At 36.6% G+C, this 13,732-nt stretch overlaps 1 protein-coding gene across 3 annotated transcripts; it reads right to left on the reverse strand.

The window, feature by feature from the left end:
• Positions 1–1,135: 1,135 nt before the first annotated feature.
• Positions 1,136–10,409, reverse strand: LOC131779460 (splicing regulatory glutamine/lysine-rich protein 1-like). 3 transcript variants are annotated; one of them, XM_066159213.1, is made up of 14 exons: positions 10,190–10,409; positions 9,544–9,683; positions 8,349–8,464; positions 7,949–7,990; positions 6,874–6,993; positions 6,207–6,295; positions 5,603–5,689; positions 5,359–5,489; positions 4,738–4,792; positions 4,004–4,078; positions 3,216–3,290; positions 2,616–3,077; positions 1,992–2,092; positions 1,136–1,846 (listed from the first exon to the last, which is right to left on the reverse strand). In XM_066159213.1, the coding sequence occupies exons 1-14, from the start codon at positions 10,321–10,323 to the stop codon at positions 1,584–1,586; spliced, it is 1,890 nt and encodes a 629-aa protein (XP_066015310.1). In that variant the 5' UTR covers positions 10,324–10,409; the 3' UTR covers positions 1,136–1,583. The 3 variants fall into 3 exon arrangements, with proteins under 3 accessions (XP_066015310.1, XP_058952001.2, XP_066015311.1); XM_059096018.2 differs by having other exon boundaries at positions 1,136–1,849; positions 10,190–10,408; XM_066159214.1 differs by lacking the exons at positions 9,544–9,683; positions 10,190–10,409 and adding an exon at positions 8,681–9,521 and having other exon boundaries at positions 1,136–1,849.
• Positions 10,410–13,732: the final 3,323 nt, after the last annotated feature.

Below are 13,732 nucleotides of genomic sequence, written 5' to 3' on the forward strand. Positions count from 1 at the left end.
TATACTAATCAAGATCCTACTCATAATGGTGTTTTAGTTTACCTTCGCTGTTTTTAGAACATAAGCTCTATGTGTTTAACTGGGAAACTTGTCATTGCTATTATTACTAGTTTGTTTGCTTGCCTATTCTTTCTGTCAAAGCGGTAATTTTTTCCGCAGAAACAGCTGTGTTGCGTCGGCGGACAAGTGATGAGTCACTTGAAAAATAAAGAACTTACCGAATTTATGTACGGAACTAATTCTCCAAATTATCCACCGTTTGTATCAGTTCAGAAACAAAAATACTGTAGAGCAAAAAGACGTAGTAAAAGCGTTAAATCTCACCCTCTAAACTATCAGCAAGCTTCAAGGGTTTGCGCGTAATTTCACGCATTGTTGCTGCATGGCCAAATAAAGAGTGAATAAAGGTTGTACGGTTTTAAATTAACTGTGGTGCTACGTTGGTGAGAGAGAGTAACAGGGTAACTAAGTATTATTAACTGAGTTGATTACGTAAAATGGCCATCTGATAAGGATGATATCAGATGATAACTCATCCGGTAACTTGCATCTAACCTCCTCTATCATATGATAACTTATCTGATAGGGGAGGTATGCGTACTTCATTTTCCTCGTGATGAAATAGTAGCTTCAAGCCTTGATCTCGAGACCCTATTCTAGAATCGACGACGAAAGGTGCGTTTTGGTCGTTTATAGTTATCAATCAGTCCGGTTGAAACTGTTACAAAACAACTGAGAAGAAATTGTATGGAGACGAAAGAGTTGTGAGCACGTTGGAGAGATTCGGCACGGTTAAGGAAAAGTTCTGGGATTCAGGATAATTAATTATGGGGATACAGGATATTCTAGAACCAACGATACAGTATATTATACTGCGAATATATCTTAGGGTTTCAATATAAGCAAAAAAAAAAAAAAAAGATCCATTTGTGACAGGAGATTCAATGTCTTGATTTTGATCAACTCAAAACACTAAATTGTAGTTGTGACCAATATTCTGCTGTATTTATGCAAAATTTCCACTTGAAACATATTTGTGACCCAAACTGGCGATAGAGATGGTGTATAAATATATATTATATTCATGTAAGATTAAATTTAGATGTTTAGAATACAAGGAACAGCAAAGGGCCCATAGCATAGACAGATTAACACTTTAATGAACACTGACAAAATTTACAATATAAAAGCATTCAGCACTAAAATGAGAAAAGCCTGACTTATGGCCTTGAAAGTATTAACTGGCTTTTAGCCATTTGTGAATGACAATCTGGCGGCTAGTTTTGTTTCCTAAAAGATGATGTCATTTAAATCATAACAGAAAAGAACAGAGGCAAGTGACATTGATTAACATGCAATTGGACCAGGAGAAGTCTTTTGTGAAAACAAATGATTGAATCAGAGAGGCAATAAAATGAGTACATGAATGAACTTTGTGAGCATCTCTGTCCTGGAAAATTTGCAAGGTACTTAATTACTGGCTGAGATTCTGAACAGGGCCACATGAACAGTAATAAGATCTATTTAGAGTAAAGGGAAAAGTACAAACTCTAACACTAGTATAGTATTCAATTGTCATGTCATTAGTTAGTATCACTGTCATAGTCACCGGCACTGACAGGCTTCTTCTTATAGCTCCTGGACTTTTTCTTTGAACGTCGGCTCGAGCTATCTTCTCTCTCACCTCTCCTTTCACCATCTGACAGATTTTCATCCTCTTCTTTTTCCTCTGAATATTTTTTCCTTTTCTTCTTGCTCCTATCATAATCAGAACCTTCACTATCTTTTCCTTCTGCACTGCCATATTTTCTATTTCTTTTCTCTCTCTCTGTGCCTTGATCACTGTCTGCTGCAATGGTCAAAAAAGCATTTTCTTTATAATAAGTGAGCTTATAGAAATGGTGGAAAGGAAACCAGTTACAGACCCACGGTGACTCAGTACTTTGATGACTTTGTTTAAAGAATCTAAGATCAATAGCAGAGTAACCTACCTGGATAAGCTCTTTCCTTGTCACTTTCCTCCTCAGCACTTTGAGAGCTACTGTCCTTTTTCTCCCTAACTTTTCGCTCTTTTTTCTTTTTATGGTGCGCTCTAATGATGGAGAAGTTTTGTTAACAGTTTTTTAGAACTTGTGAAAGATTATCCAGTTCTTTGTTTTTTAACAAAATGCACTGTTTTCTGAATTCTAGTTTGACAACACATTAGTAGCACTCAAAAAAGTGTAAAATGTATTCTTTTCTATTGAGCTTCACATTTGTTCACCTGAAAAATAAAGAGTTCAGTAATCCAAATTCTTTGCTGCTAAGTTAAGAACACTTTTTAAAAGAAAAACCAAACAAAAAGAGAGGAAAAAAAGGAAAGGAGAAAAAAATGCATCTTTAAATGGAATAAAATAAACATTCATGTATTAGTCTTGAAATAGGGTTGCCTGGCAGTGAATCTTTACCTAACATGAGAACCAGACTTACATTTAATTTCCTCTTTAAATGGAACTGATGTACTCTCCAACTTTTAAGGTAAAATTAGGACACAAAAGGGGGAGACTAGCAGCCCTTATTAGGGTTTAACTTATAAAGAGATGAGAGAAAACAGAAAAATATTTATGAAAACTTACTTAGAAGAGCTTCTCTTTGGTGACGGTGAGATAGAATGACTTTTTGATCTTTCCCTCTCTCGTTCCCTGGCTCTTTCTTTCTCTTTCTCTCGCTCGCGTTCTTTTTGTCTTTCTTTTTCCTTTTCTTTTTCTCTTTCGCGCTCTTTTTCCCTTTGCTTCTCCTTTTCTCTCTGCCGTTCTTTTTCCTTTCTCCGTTCTCTTTCTTTTTCTGATTCTCTTGTTTTCTCTTTGTCTTTTGATCTAGTTTTTTCACTCCTCTCTTCTGATTTCTCTCGACTTTTCTCCTTCAAACTTTCAGGTTTCTCAACAGCCTCTGCTTTTTCCTTTGGTGCTTTCTTTTCCTTTGATACTGATCTTTCACATGAATCAGTTCTCTTCCTTTCTTTGGACCTGCCACGTGATTGCTCTCGTGATCTAGAACGTCGCTCTCGAGACCTTGAACGTCGACCTTTCCTTCTCTCCCTTCAGAATAGGGAAAAAAATCAGTCACATAAAGCCTACTATTAGCTATTGTTTTTAAAAGAGAAAGAAGCCAGCATGTGCAAAATATTTGAAGAAGCAAGGTATCAAATGTTGGTCTTTGAGCACTATCTATCATACCTGCTTCGAGAACGACGGGAACTTCTGTGTCTTGAGGCAGAACGGGATGAACGACGCCTGTCTCTGTATCTATCCCTAGGGAGGACATGGAAAATTAATCATTTTGCACAGTGAAAACAGATTCAAAGAATTTCAGTGGAAAAGATGACTGTTTACTAGTTTTCTCTTTGAAAAGCTGAAAAATGTATCCAGAATTATTCTCTTAGGTTAACCTTGCACACACTAACATCAGTATGCGTATTCTCCAGACTGTACTCAATACATCTCCAAAGGTGATGAAAAGGAGAATTTGTTTAACAATCAAGATATTCTTTACTGGGGGATCATTTCTTTTATTGGCATTGCCTTAATGTATGATTCAGAGGTAGTATTGCAAGGAGAAATTGCATAATAGTCACTCTTGGGGTTCTAAGGGTTAAACACACCCCTAAATACAGGAATGCCAAAATACACATGTACCAGTATGTTTTTGTGTGCTCCTAACACTAACAAATTATTCTTAAAATTTACAAAACATTGGGCAATTTCTTACCCAAAAAATAACACCTTGGCTAGCTGGATCATGCACTGGTGACAGACTCAGTCATCAAAGTATTTTGACAAGGCAAGGGAATGACATTAAATGTATAGTTTGAAGAAATTAAGTCAACTTGTTCTGGCATATCACAGTGAGCAATCTTGGAGAAAATTTTTTTCGCAAAAAGGTAATAGAAACAAGCAAATCTGGAAATGAAAAGTGGGGTGCAAGAAAGCCTTAAATTCCCAGAAGACACACAATCTATCTGTACCTTGAGGGTGAGCGGGTACGTGATCTTCTTCTTCGACGTGAGCCTGACCCAGATCGAGACCTTCTTCTTCTGGACCTGAGGAAAGATTACAACATTTTTCTTAAAAGAAGCCTGAATTGCTTAAGGAAAGAAATGCCTGCACTGAATGTAAAAACTAATCAAATGCAATACCAACAAATACCAACAACAGGGATCCATATATGTGTGTTGTCAAAGTCCTTAGCCAGGTAAGTGTAAAAAATATACTTGCCCTGGCTAGATTTTACTAGTTTGTAATCTGCCCATAATATATTGCATTGCAGACATAAGAAAGGCAATGATGAGTCTGTTTGCAGCTGTTCAGCACATAAAATTGAGCACTTGAGTAATTAATTGTGAGTTTGGTACATGATGTATGGGGAAATGTATTGTACTACAAAAAAATAAATGACATCCAGTGATAAAGGTTTGCAAACTACAATCAATTTTTTTTTGTCTAGTAAAAAAGCACTTTGTGACAGGTTAGTCTTGAATGTCAAATATTAAATTTAAAACAAATTTTCAAATTTAGTCCATCAGAAGACAACCTTTTGTGCTATCATACTCATCCAAATTATTTCATGTTTATCTCAGATGACCTGACAACAGCCAATATTGAACCCTAAAACAGAGGCAGAGTTGAAATTTCAAGAGGACTACTAAAAAGAAAAAGGAGATAAGATGGAATTTTTTTCAGCAAGTGATAGTCATGTTACCTTGAGTGAGATCTTCTTCTGGATCGTGATCTGGAGCGAGACTTTGACCTTTCATCTAAAACAAAAAAGGCAAATTAAGTGAAGTCAGTTTAACATGGTAATGAGAAGGAGAGTTCCCACCAATGGCATAGCTCCATTTTCTGCATATAAATACACACACATAGTCCACAGTTCCTCCAGTCACTCTGATGAGGGGCTAACACTCAAAACTTCAGTTTTTTAACTCTAAACAGAGGCCAATTCACATTATCAACTCAATTGTTAGATTTAACAAATTACCTTGTTAAATCTACAGAATGTTTATCATGCAAATTTTTAAAATCATTAAAAAAATAAATGCCAGAGCTGATCCACTTTTAACTTCTCTTAAGATTAACCAGACACAAAAAGAGGGATGATGAGAGTAACAAACAAAAGACAAAGGGTGTTAACATGATGTATTGATTGACCCTCATCACTAATTTATAAGAAAAGGCATGGCAGCTAGAAGAGAGAATTGCTCAGCAGACTACGAGTTAAATAAACTGGTACACTCGTTGAGCTTTAGTACAACCAAAGAAAGTACTTAATGCAGTCTTTGTTTCTTAAAAATTACAGAAATATAGTACTTGATATACCAACCAGGATCAATTTCATCTTCAATGATCGAGGATGCTTCTTTAACACGTCGCATAGCCTTATCAATATCTTTGCGGTCTTTATCTGATGACTTGGAAGCTGGCTTAACAATGGCATTCTTTGAGTGGTTGACTCTTTAAAGACAAAAAAGGAACAATTCAATAGAGGTGATGATCAATCATAGCAAGTATTCAAAACCATTGTATTAATTGAATGAAAGAGTGATCTATGAAATGTAAGAGCTTACTTCAGAGGTCTGCCACCAAATATCACTCCATTGTATTGCAAAGCGGTGTTTACTGCACTAGGTTCTGAGAACTCGACAAATGCAAACCTTAAATCCAATGGAATACAAAAATAATTCTTCATTCAATGTCATTTATGTTTACTTATGGTGCAATAAATATCAACATTCTGGGACACATCATTGTCAATAAACATTAGTATGATTGTAATTATCCCATTCTAGGTCAACAACATACAGCAATGTAGTAAATCCCTTTTTCCTCCAAAAAAAAACAAAACAAAATATGAATGACAAAAACAATAATTAACAATTATTGTAATAGCAAAATATGCTGGTGAAAAAAAAAAATGACTTAAGACACTGGTTAGAAAGAGTCTGAGACAGACTGTATGTAAAAAAGTACTAACAATTATTTATTTGCAGTTGAAAATTTATCCTCTTTCATTTTTAACATCTAAAAATATTGATCTAGAAGAGTCTTGGAATCTCTTATGCTTCCTGTGTGTTTGAAATGATTTTACATCCTATGCCAAAAAGTGATTGCTAAGAATGACCATTTACATGTACTGGTAGTTGTTAAAAGCTCTGTTACCATTATGCTTACCTAGTGGGTTGAGTATCATCCCCAGACATTCTCACATATCGGATCTCACCACAGCCTGAGAAGAATGCCATGAGCTGTTCTGCTGACAGCTATGGTAAAAAAAGGAGAGAAAAGTTTATTCAGCATAAAATGCCTTAACTGATACTCTTTTTTAAATTTAGGTGCTAACCATTGAAGGGTTATGAAACAAAGTACCATTCAAAGAAAAGCCAAAAGTCCTTCTTAAATTTCTCTTCTTGACACTCTAGTTGTTTTGAAAGGGAAAAGTTAGTTTGAAGATTCTTGGTGACTTTTTTAATGATCTTAATGAACAAGTTCAACTAAAACAATTTATTTTTATTAACTGGTTAAGGTAGCTGAAAATATTTTTGTTGTTTCCTCTTGTATCAAAAATGATTTTTGCTAGTCAAAATTATACCAGTCTTTTCCGCAAAATTAGTACACAGGAAATTTCACACAGAATTATGAGCAGTGTAACATTAAAACTCCTAAAAGACTTAGAAACTGCTGTGAAGATAATGTGGATGAAATAATCACTGAGGTGGACGCAAAGATCATTATCTATAATTATCCTACAGTGTGCATGACCTTTATTTAAAAAGAAAACACTTGTTTTGAAATGTGTCAAATATAAATACAGTTTTAAATCCATTTTTTCTGCTCTTACCGTGGTATCCAAGTTTCCAACATAAACAGTTCGTCTAATTTCATCAATTTTGCTGGGGTCTACATTAGTTAGGGGAGGTGGAGGCGGTAATGGAGCAGGTACAGTTAGAGCAGTGGCTAGCTGTTAGACATCAAGAAAGAATAGTACTATTAGTTTTCTTAAGTCAAAGTAATATAGCCTACTTTACAATTAAGACATGTGTAAGAGTGTGTAGATATAAAGAACACCTACAGTACTCCCTAAATATTCACTTACTGCTTTCTGTATCCAAACTTTCTGAATTTGTATAAAGCCCTTAGATATCAGTGCACTTGACTCTAGATTGAGTGGTCCAGGTTCAAGCACTGGTTGGGGTCACTGTGTTGTGCTCTGAGGCAAGACACTTTACTCTCACAGCGCTTCTCTTCAGCTAGCTGTACAAGGTGTGGGAAGTAGCAATACTCCTAGTCGCTTCATGCTAAGGAAACTGCAGTTAAGCGCTGGCCCCATGGGCCACTTGGGCCTGTATAAAGGCTTTAGTTTACCTAGACATCAATGATTACATTTTTTTCCTGTGTGATATAGGTGAACTGATGAATTATCAATTCCTTGCAAACAAATTCTAAAACATTACTCAAACCAGTTTCCTTGCTCTTTCTTCATATATTTGGAGGAAAATTATCCTAACTTACCAGTAGTTTGATTTGTACTTTTCTATTTAAAAAGATAATGCTCTTATAACTGGAAAAACGCTAAAAATCAAACTATTACAGTTTTAAAAGCTGTTCCTTAACCCTTTAACTCCCATGAGTGACCAAGACAGAATTTCTCCTTACAATATCAATACGATATCAAGCAGACAAGTGATGAGAATAGAGAAAAATCTTAATTAGGGGATTATTAGTTGATCCAATACCAAATTCATCAAACTAACATCAGAAGAACTATATGGCAGACAGTAAGGAGTTACCAATGAGATCTCGGGAGTTGAAGGGTTAACTATTCAAACACCTCTGCATTTATTTTTCAATAAATTTCACTGCATTGGTAGCAGCGTGGAAATTACACCATATCCCCTCCACTAAAATTAACTTACCCCAGGAATAACTGTAGAAACTACTCCTGGAACAATTGGAACCTAAATAGAAGTAAAGAATGTTTATGATCCCAAAGCTCATTTTTTTTCCTAATCAGCAACAAGATGACAAACTAGTTGCTACCTTAATTATTTTAAATTACATCTACTAATTCAAAAGTTAATTAAATGCTGACCCCGCATTGAAAATTTGTCTGTGGCATCAGGAATTAACAGCACCTTTTGTGATAAGCCTTATAATTACCCCTATTCTTTTAACACAAATATATCCAAGAGCCTCAAAGGTAAAAGGCCACTTGCTGAACCCACTTTTCATGGGTATAATTTTTCACCTGGTCATAACTTCACATACAGTAAGGGTAACTGTCTTCATAACAATGATGAAATAGGAAGGCTTTACCTGTGCTGGCATGGGTGGTGTGGGGAGTAATCCTCCTGATGATCCTGTAAAGCCTCCAGCAACTGCACTGGCAGGTGCTGCCAGCTGAACTGCTTTAGACTCATCTGGTATTGTTCCTATTTAAAAACAATTAGCATTCATTTAATGGACACAGATCAGATCACTGTTAATGTACAGCATACATTATGTTACTAGGGGCTCAAACACCAGTAAAGCAGAACAGAGTCAATGAGGGAGGCCACTCTAATATCATCACCATGTGCTTCTGTTGACCCACAGACTCCTGAGAGACAATTGACATTTAACTTCTTGTCACAATATCTAAACATTACCCAGCCAATGGGTGATGAGAGTAGATACTTCTAAATTACTGGGCATCATCTTCACATGATGCCATGAACCAGATCTTTGTGTTCTTTAATCACTTCCCACACAGTCTTAGTGGCCAGACTGAGATTTCTTCAGCTGCTCAAATAATGGAAAACAAAGAAACAAGACAAAGACCCAATTTATTCTTAGGCAAGAACTTGCAACAGCCGAGTGACAAGAATAAAATGGTTTAAACCTTGCAGCACAGTTCTTATCAAGTTCAGTACTAAAATAATATACCATTATTGTCTACATTAAAGCTTAAGAAAATACTCCACCCACTAAAACAAATACATTGATTAACAAAGTTTTACTCCCTCACTGTTTATGTTTGGAAAGTGGGTAATAAATAATTACCTGCTTGAGATTTTTTGTGTTGTTAAGAATTTGTTCTGGACCCCTTTTTCAAAATGCTACTTTTCACAATTAATTCAATTGCCATTGCCTGCTATCAATAGTTGACTTGCTCTCAGCCAGTGAGCACGCTGAAAATTTTACATGGATACCATTAATATTATCACTGGGCTTGCACTTACTTAAAGATTGAAGTTTCCATTACTTTCCTATAATTGTTTTTTTTAATTTGGTTGTTATAATGATTTTTTTGTTCCTGTCTTTTTCTGTTTTGTTGATAATTTGGAGTACAGTATTTACACTCCTGAACTCTTTCCCTAAGTATCCCTGTTCCACATCATTTGAAGGAGAAGTATTGTTTCTGAAGTGTCTTGTTCACTTTCTTGCAAGCTCAAGGTACATGGGTAAAAAACAAAGAAAAAGACTGTTTGCTAACTAAAGCAAGAACATCTCAACTTAACACAGTCCATACCATCCTGTACTGGTACAACTATCAGTGCTCTGTCAATAAAAACTGTGTTTGTGAGATGCTGAGCCACGTGAACACTGCAAGGATCTGTAAACTTCACAAAGCATACTCGCGTAGCTGTTCCAAGGTGAATCATTGGATCCCTGAAATAAACAATGCAATACAATAAGGTAATATACCATACTCAGAAGATAAATAAGATAATGTACTGAAAAACCCTAAAGTTAACAAGAGAAAAATAAATTAAAGATAACAATATTTTTTCTTAGTCCTATATTAGATTAATATCCTACTTATCCTTGTTCAAACAACAATCTCCTTGATGAGAGAATATCCTGGTTTCCCATACAGTTAACTAAATCTTCAAAATAATACAACAACTCAACTATTAATTTCTACATAAGAGAAGAAATTGAGCTAATTTCACCTAAAAAATAACAAATGGATATTCTAAGGAAGGATAGTTTCATTTTCAAGCGATAAGTTGTGAAAAAATATGCATATTATACATCTCCAGCACGAGCTTGGTATTCTCGTGTAGTTAGCTGTATGTGGATCAAGTTAAGACGTCTCGATCGATGAAGAAGGAGGAAAAAATTCAATTACTAATTAATGGAAACGTCTGTGGGGATTATCAATTTAAACTCACTCAGGGAACAGATGCATCTCCTCGATTTCACCAAGAAAACCAAACAGTGTTTTCATTTGATCAACGGTTGCGTTCTGAGCGATATTCGTCACCTGAATAACCCTTGTGCTGGGCTTCTCCGTTCCTGTTGTCATGTTTCTGCGAAAAAGATGAAGCAGGATTCAACACTAAGACAGGCGCCCTTACACACGCATGTTCCAGAAGAATAGCATAATTTGAAAGCAGAATCACGGCTCACATCTCAGCGCATTCACTTCACGGAATACCACTGACATCCGGCATAAATACAATCTCGAGCCCAGGGTCATTTCGGCTCCTTGTCAGCGGTACGTCATGTATGGGGAATTATTATGGACATTACTGCATGACTTGTTCTCAGAAGTATGAAAATTCTGGAAAAAGAAACTTTGGGGCAGTAATTCTCTGGCAAAAGGAAAAATAAACAACTGTTAAATGATATCGAATATTATCATTCGTAGTTATATTTTCTGTAGCCCAGGTACCCATTCTCTTTACAATAGGGACCTTTAGCAAACCACGACGGCGACGGAAACAAGGGTGAGGCAAAGCAAAAGATCCAATGAGTAGAAAAATAGCTCAGCACATGCGTACTAAAACTGTGTACATTTCGTAACCGTCCTCTGGAAAATAACAACTTAAAATCATCAAAATTTGCGTGGTCTCAAACCGGGAACCCGACGGCAAACTATTTAAGTTTCCATTTAGTGCCCCACGCCGCTCTCATACGTTATACTGAGATTAACTTCTGGCGCCATAAGAGGTAATAAACACATTCCGTAGTTTGCGAGATTCCAACTAAAAACATTCATCTTTAAATCGACGTCTTCCTTGGCGTTGCCGTCCTGACTGCTAAAGGTCCCTAATGTAGCAGAAAAAGGGAAGACCGAGCACAAGGTTTAATTTTTCTGACAAGTTTTGTCGATCATTTTATTATCATTTCAGCCGTGACCAAACAGAAAAAAAGAAAATTACTTAAAGCCCGTGAAAAATAATAATTATGGCTTATTTCACATCACATTTTGCTATTTTGATTGAGGGATCGTTTTAATGCGAACGACTACGACAAAAATTGAAGTTTTGTTACTTCCTTTTCAGTTTCTACATTTTGTGCAAAACGTTTGTACTCATTGCAAGACTCTTCTGTATTTTGCTTTGGAAGAAAAATGAGAGAACCCAGATGGTAATTTGCCGTTTGCGTTTTACCACAACAAAATGTGCCTCTAATGAATGGTGCTAATTAGAAAAATCGTGCGTGCAAAAAACCCGTGCAGTTAGACGGGCCACTCAGGGAAGAGCTCAATAACCCACGACGAACGACTACGACAAAAATTGAAGTTTTGTTACTTCCCTATCAGCTTCTGCATTTTTCGAAAAACTTTTGTACTCGTTGGGAGGCCCTTCTGTATTATGTCTTGGAAGAAAACATGGGATAACCCACATATTAATTTGCCGTTTGCGTTTACCATAACAAAACGTACCTCTAATGAAGGGTGCTAATTAGAAAAATCGTGCGTGCTAAAAACCCGTGCAGTTAGACGGGCCACTCCTAAGTTTTAAACGGCGCACTTTTTGAAATTATCACAAGCTCAGAGAATTTCTACCTCAGTGACTACCTTACACAGCGTTTTCTCCTTTGGAAGCCCTCTTTCGTTTCTCATTTTGTCAAACTTAACATCACGTATCATTTCTGGCAACGGACGGAAGCAGGTAAGTGTTTATCGACGCTTATACAAATAAGTAAAACTATTTATTTACAAATTCAAGAGGGGTTCTGGGTCGAAGCTTCGTTTTAATAAATCCTTCAATTATTTTCAGTCGCACGTATTTCTGCCCAGAAGCTGTCAGTTACTTGGCAGTAGAAATTACATTGCGTATTTTTCTTTCGCAAAATCAGCTTCCTTGAAATTCTTCTTTGAAACTGTTGTCTCGCGGAGGACCATTTCTAATCTTTTATCTTCTTTGCTGAGATTCCGCGTCAACAATGTGGCGAGAGCGTGGTGCGTGCTCTTAAATTTTAATTGGTTACAAGTTTGAAGCGAAACTCAGTGTCTTAAATAATGCATATTAATTTTGATAGTGAGTATATCTAAGGCCCCGTCCACACGTATCCGGATAAATTTGAAAAAGGATAAATATTTATCCGTTTCCAAATTTATCCGCGTCCACACGTTGCCGTTTGTGAATCGTTTTTGGTGTCCACACGTAAACGTCAAACAATGCCGTGATGAACTGAACAAAATGTGCAAAATTGAACCACTAAATGCTAAGTTTGAAGGGGCCAAAGTAACTATTGTTGAAACCGTGTTTAAAATACATATCTCTGATTTCCTGAAACAAAACAGTGACTTTGACCCCATCACTGATAAAATCAAAATCAATAGTGATGGTGCCAGAATGACGAGAAATTCAAATTTTATTTTACTTTCATTTTCTTGTTACGTCATCTATTTCAAATCGTTTTCAAATTTATCCGGATGAGGCGTCCACATGGAGACGCTTAGCCAGCGTTTTCAAATTTATCCACTCTGGAGAGCGTTTTCAAATTTATCCGTTTTCGGTGTGTGAAAACGCCGTTTACGTGTAGACGGAACCCGTACCGTATAAATATCTATCCGTTTTCAAATTTATCCGGATACGTGTGGACGGGGCCTAAAGCTTGTTTATAGAGGCATTAGTTTCGAATATTGCTTAAGTACTAAAACATGGAACGACCTAAAAAACCACCTACAACCATTAACAACCACCTCAAAAACATCTACAGCCACTCGCAAACTATCTAAAACCATCTAAAACAAGGTATAAATGTCTAAAATAAGGCGAGACGACAACATGTCACGTACATGAAATACGAGAATCGAACGAAACCTCCACCTACCCCAAAAATCTTACTCTCCCTGGTCCCATATATAATCAAACATCTCACGAAATGGAATGCGATAGCATGCCAATTATTTTATATTCCCTCAGTAGCAATATCCACAATATCTTTCTCATTTAGGCTAATACGACACTCCAGTCCAAACACCACTCAGTCCATTCCAGTCACTGCATTTCTGTGAAGTCCAGTTCATTGTGCATTTAGTCCAAAACTCAGCGTCCAGTTCCATGTAGTCCAGTACGGTCCGGTCCAGCCCGCGCCATTCCTTCCAGCTGGTCCCAGCCATCATCTCAAGACAAGTGCTGACTCTCGTTACCAGCATAACTCGCATATGGATGGGAAAGCGTGGTGAAAAAAAGGGCCAACGCTCCATTGGGTTTTTTCTTCTCTTCCTCTCTGTTGCATACTGGGAACAGATCAGTTAGAAGACGCTGATGTCCGGCCGGTTAGTAAGATTCTTTGTGGGTTGGTTAAACCATAAAATCCAAATTCTACTAGAAGTTGTCGTACTTCTGATTCGGCTCAAAGTAGTTACAGTAAAAACTTTAGCCAGCTTAGTTAGCAGGTTCCCTTGAGGTTGGACTAGGTTTTCCCACCAATTTTTTCAAATTTTTCATTCAATCGAATACTGCTCGACATATCTT

This window comes from Pocillopora verrucosa, chromosome 12 (assembly GCF_036669915.1).
Source record: "Pocillopora verrucosa isolate sample1 chromosome 12, ASM3666991v2, whole genome shotgun sequence".
Taxonomy (NCBI): domain Eukaryota; kingdom Metazoa; phylum Cnidaria; class Anthozoa; order Scleractinia; family Pocilloporidae; genus Pocillopora; species Pocillopora verrucosa.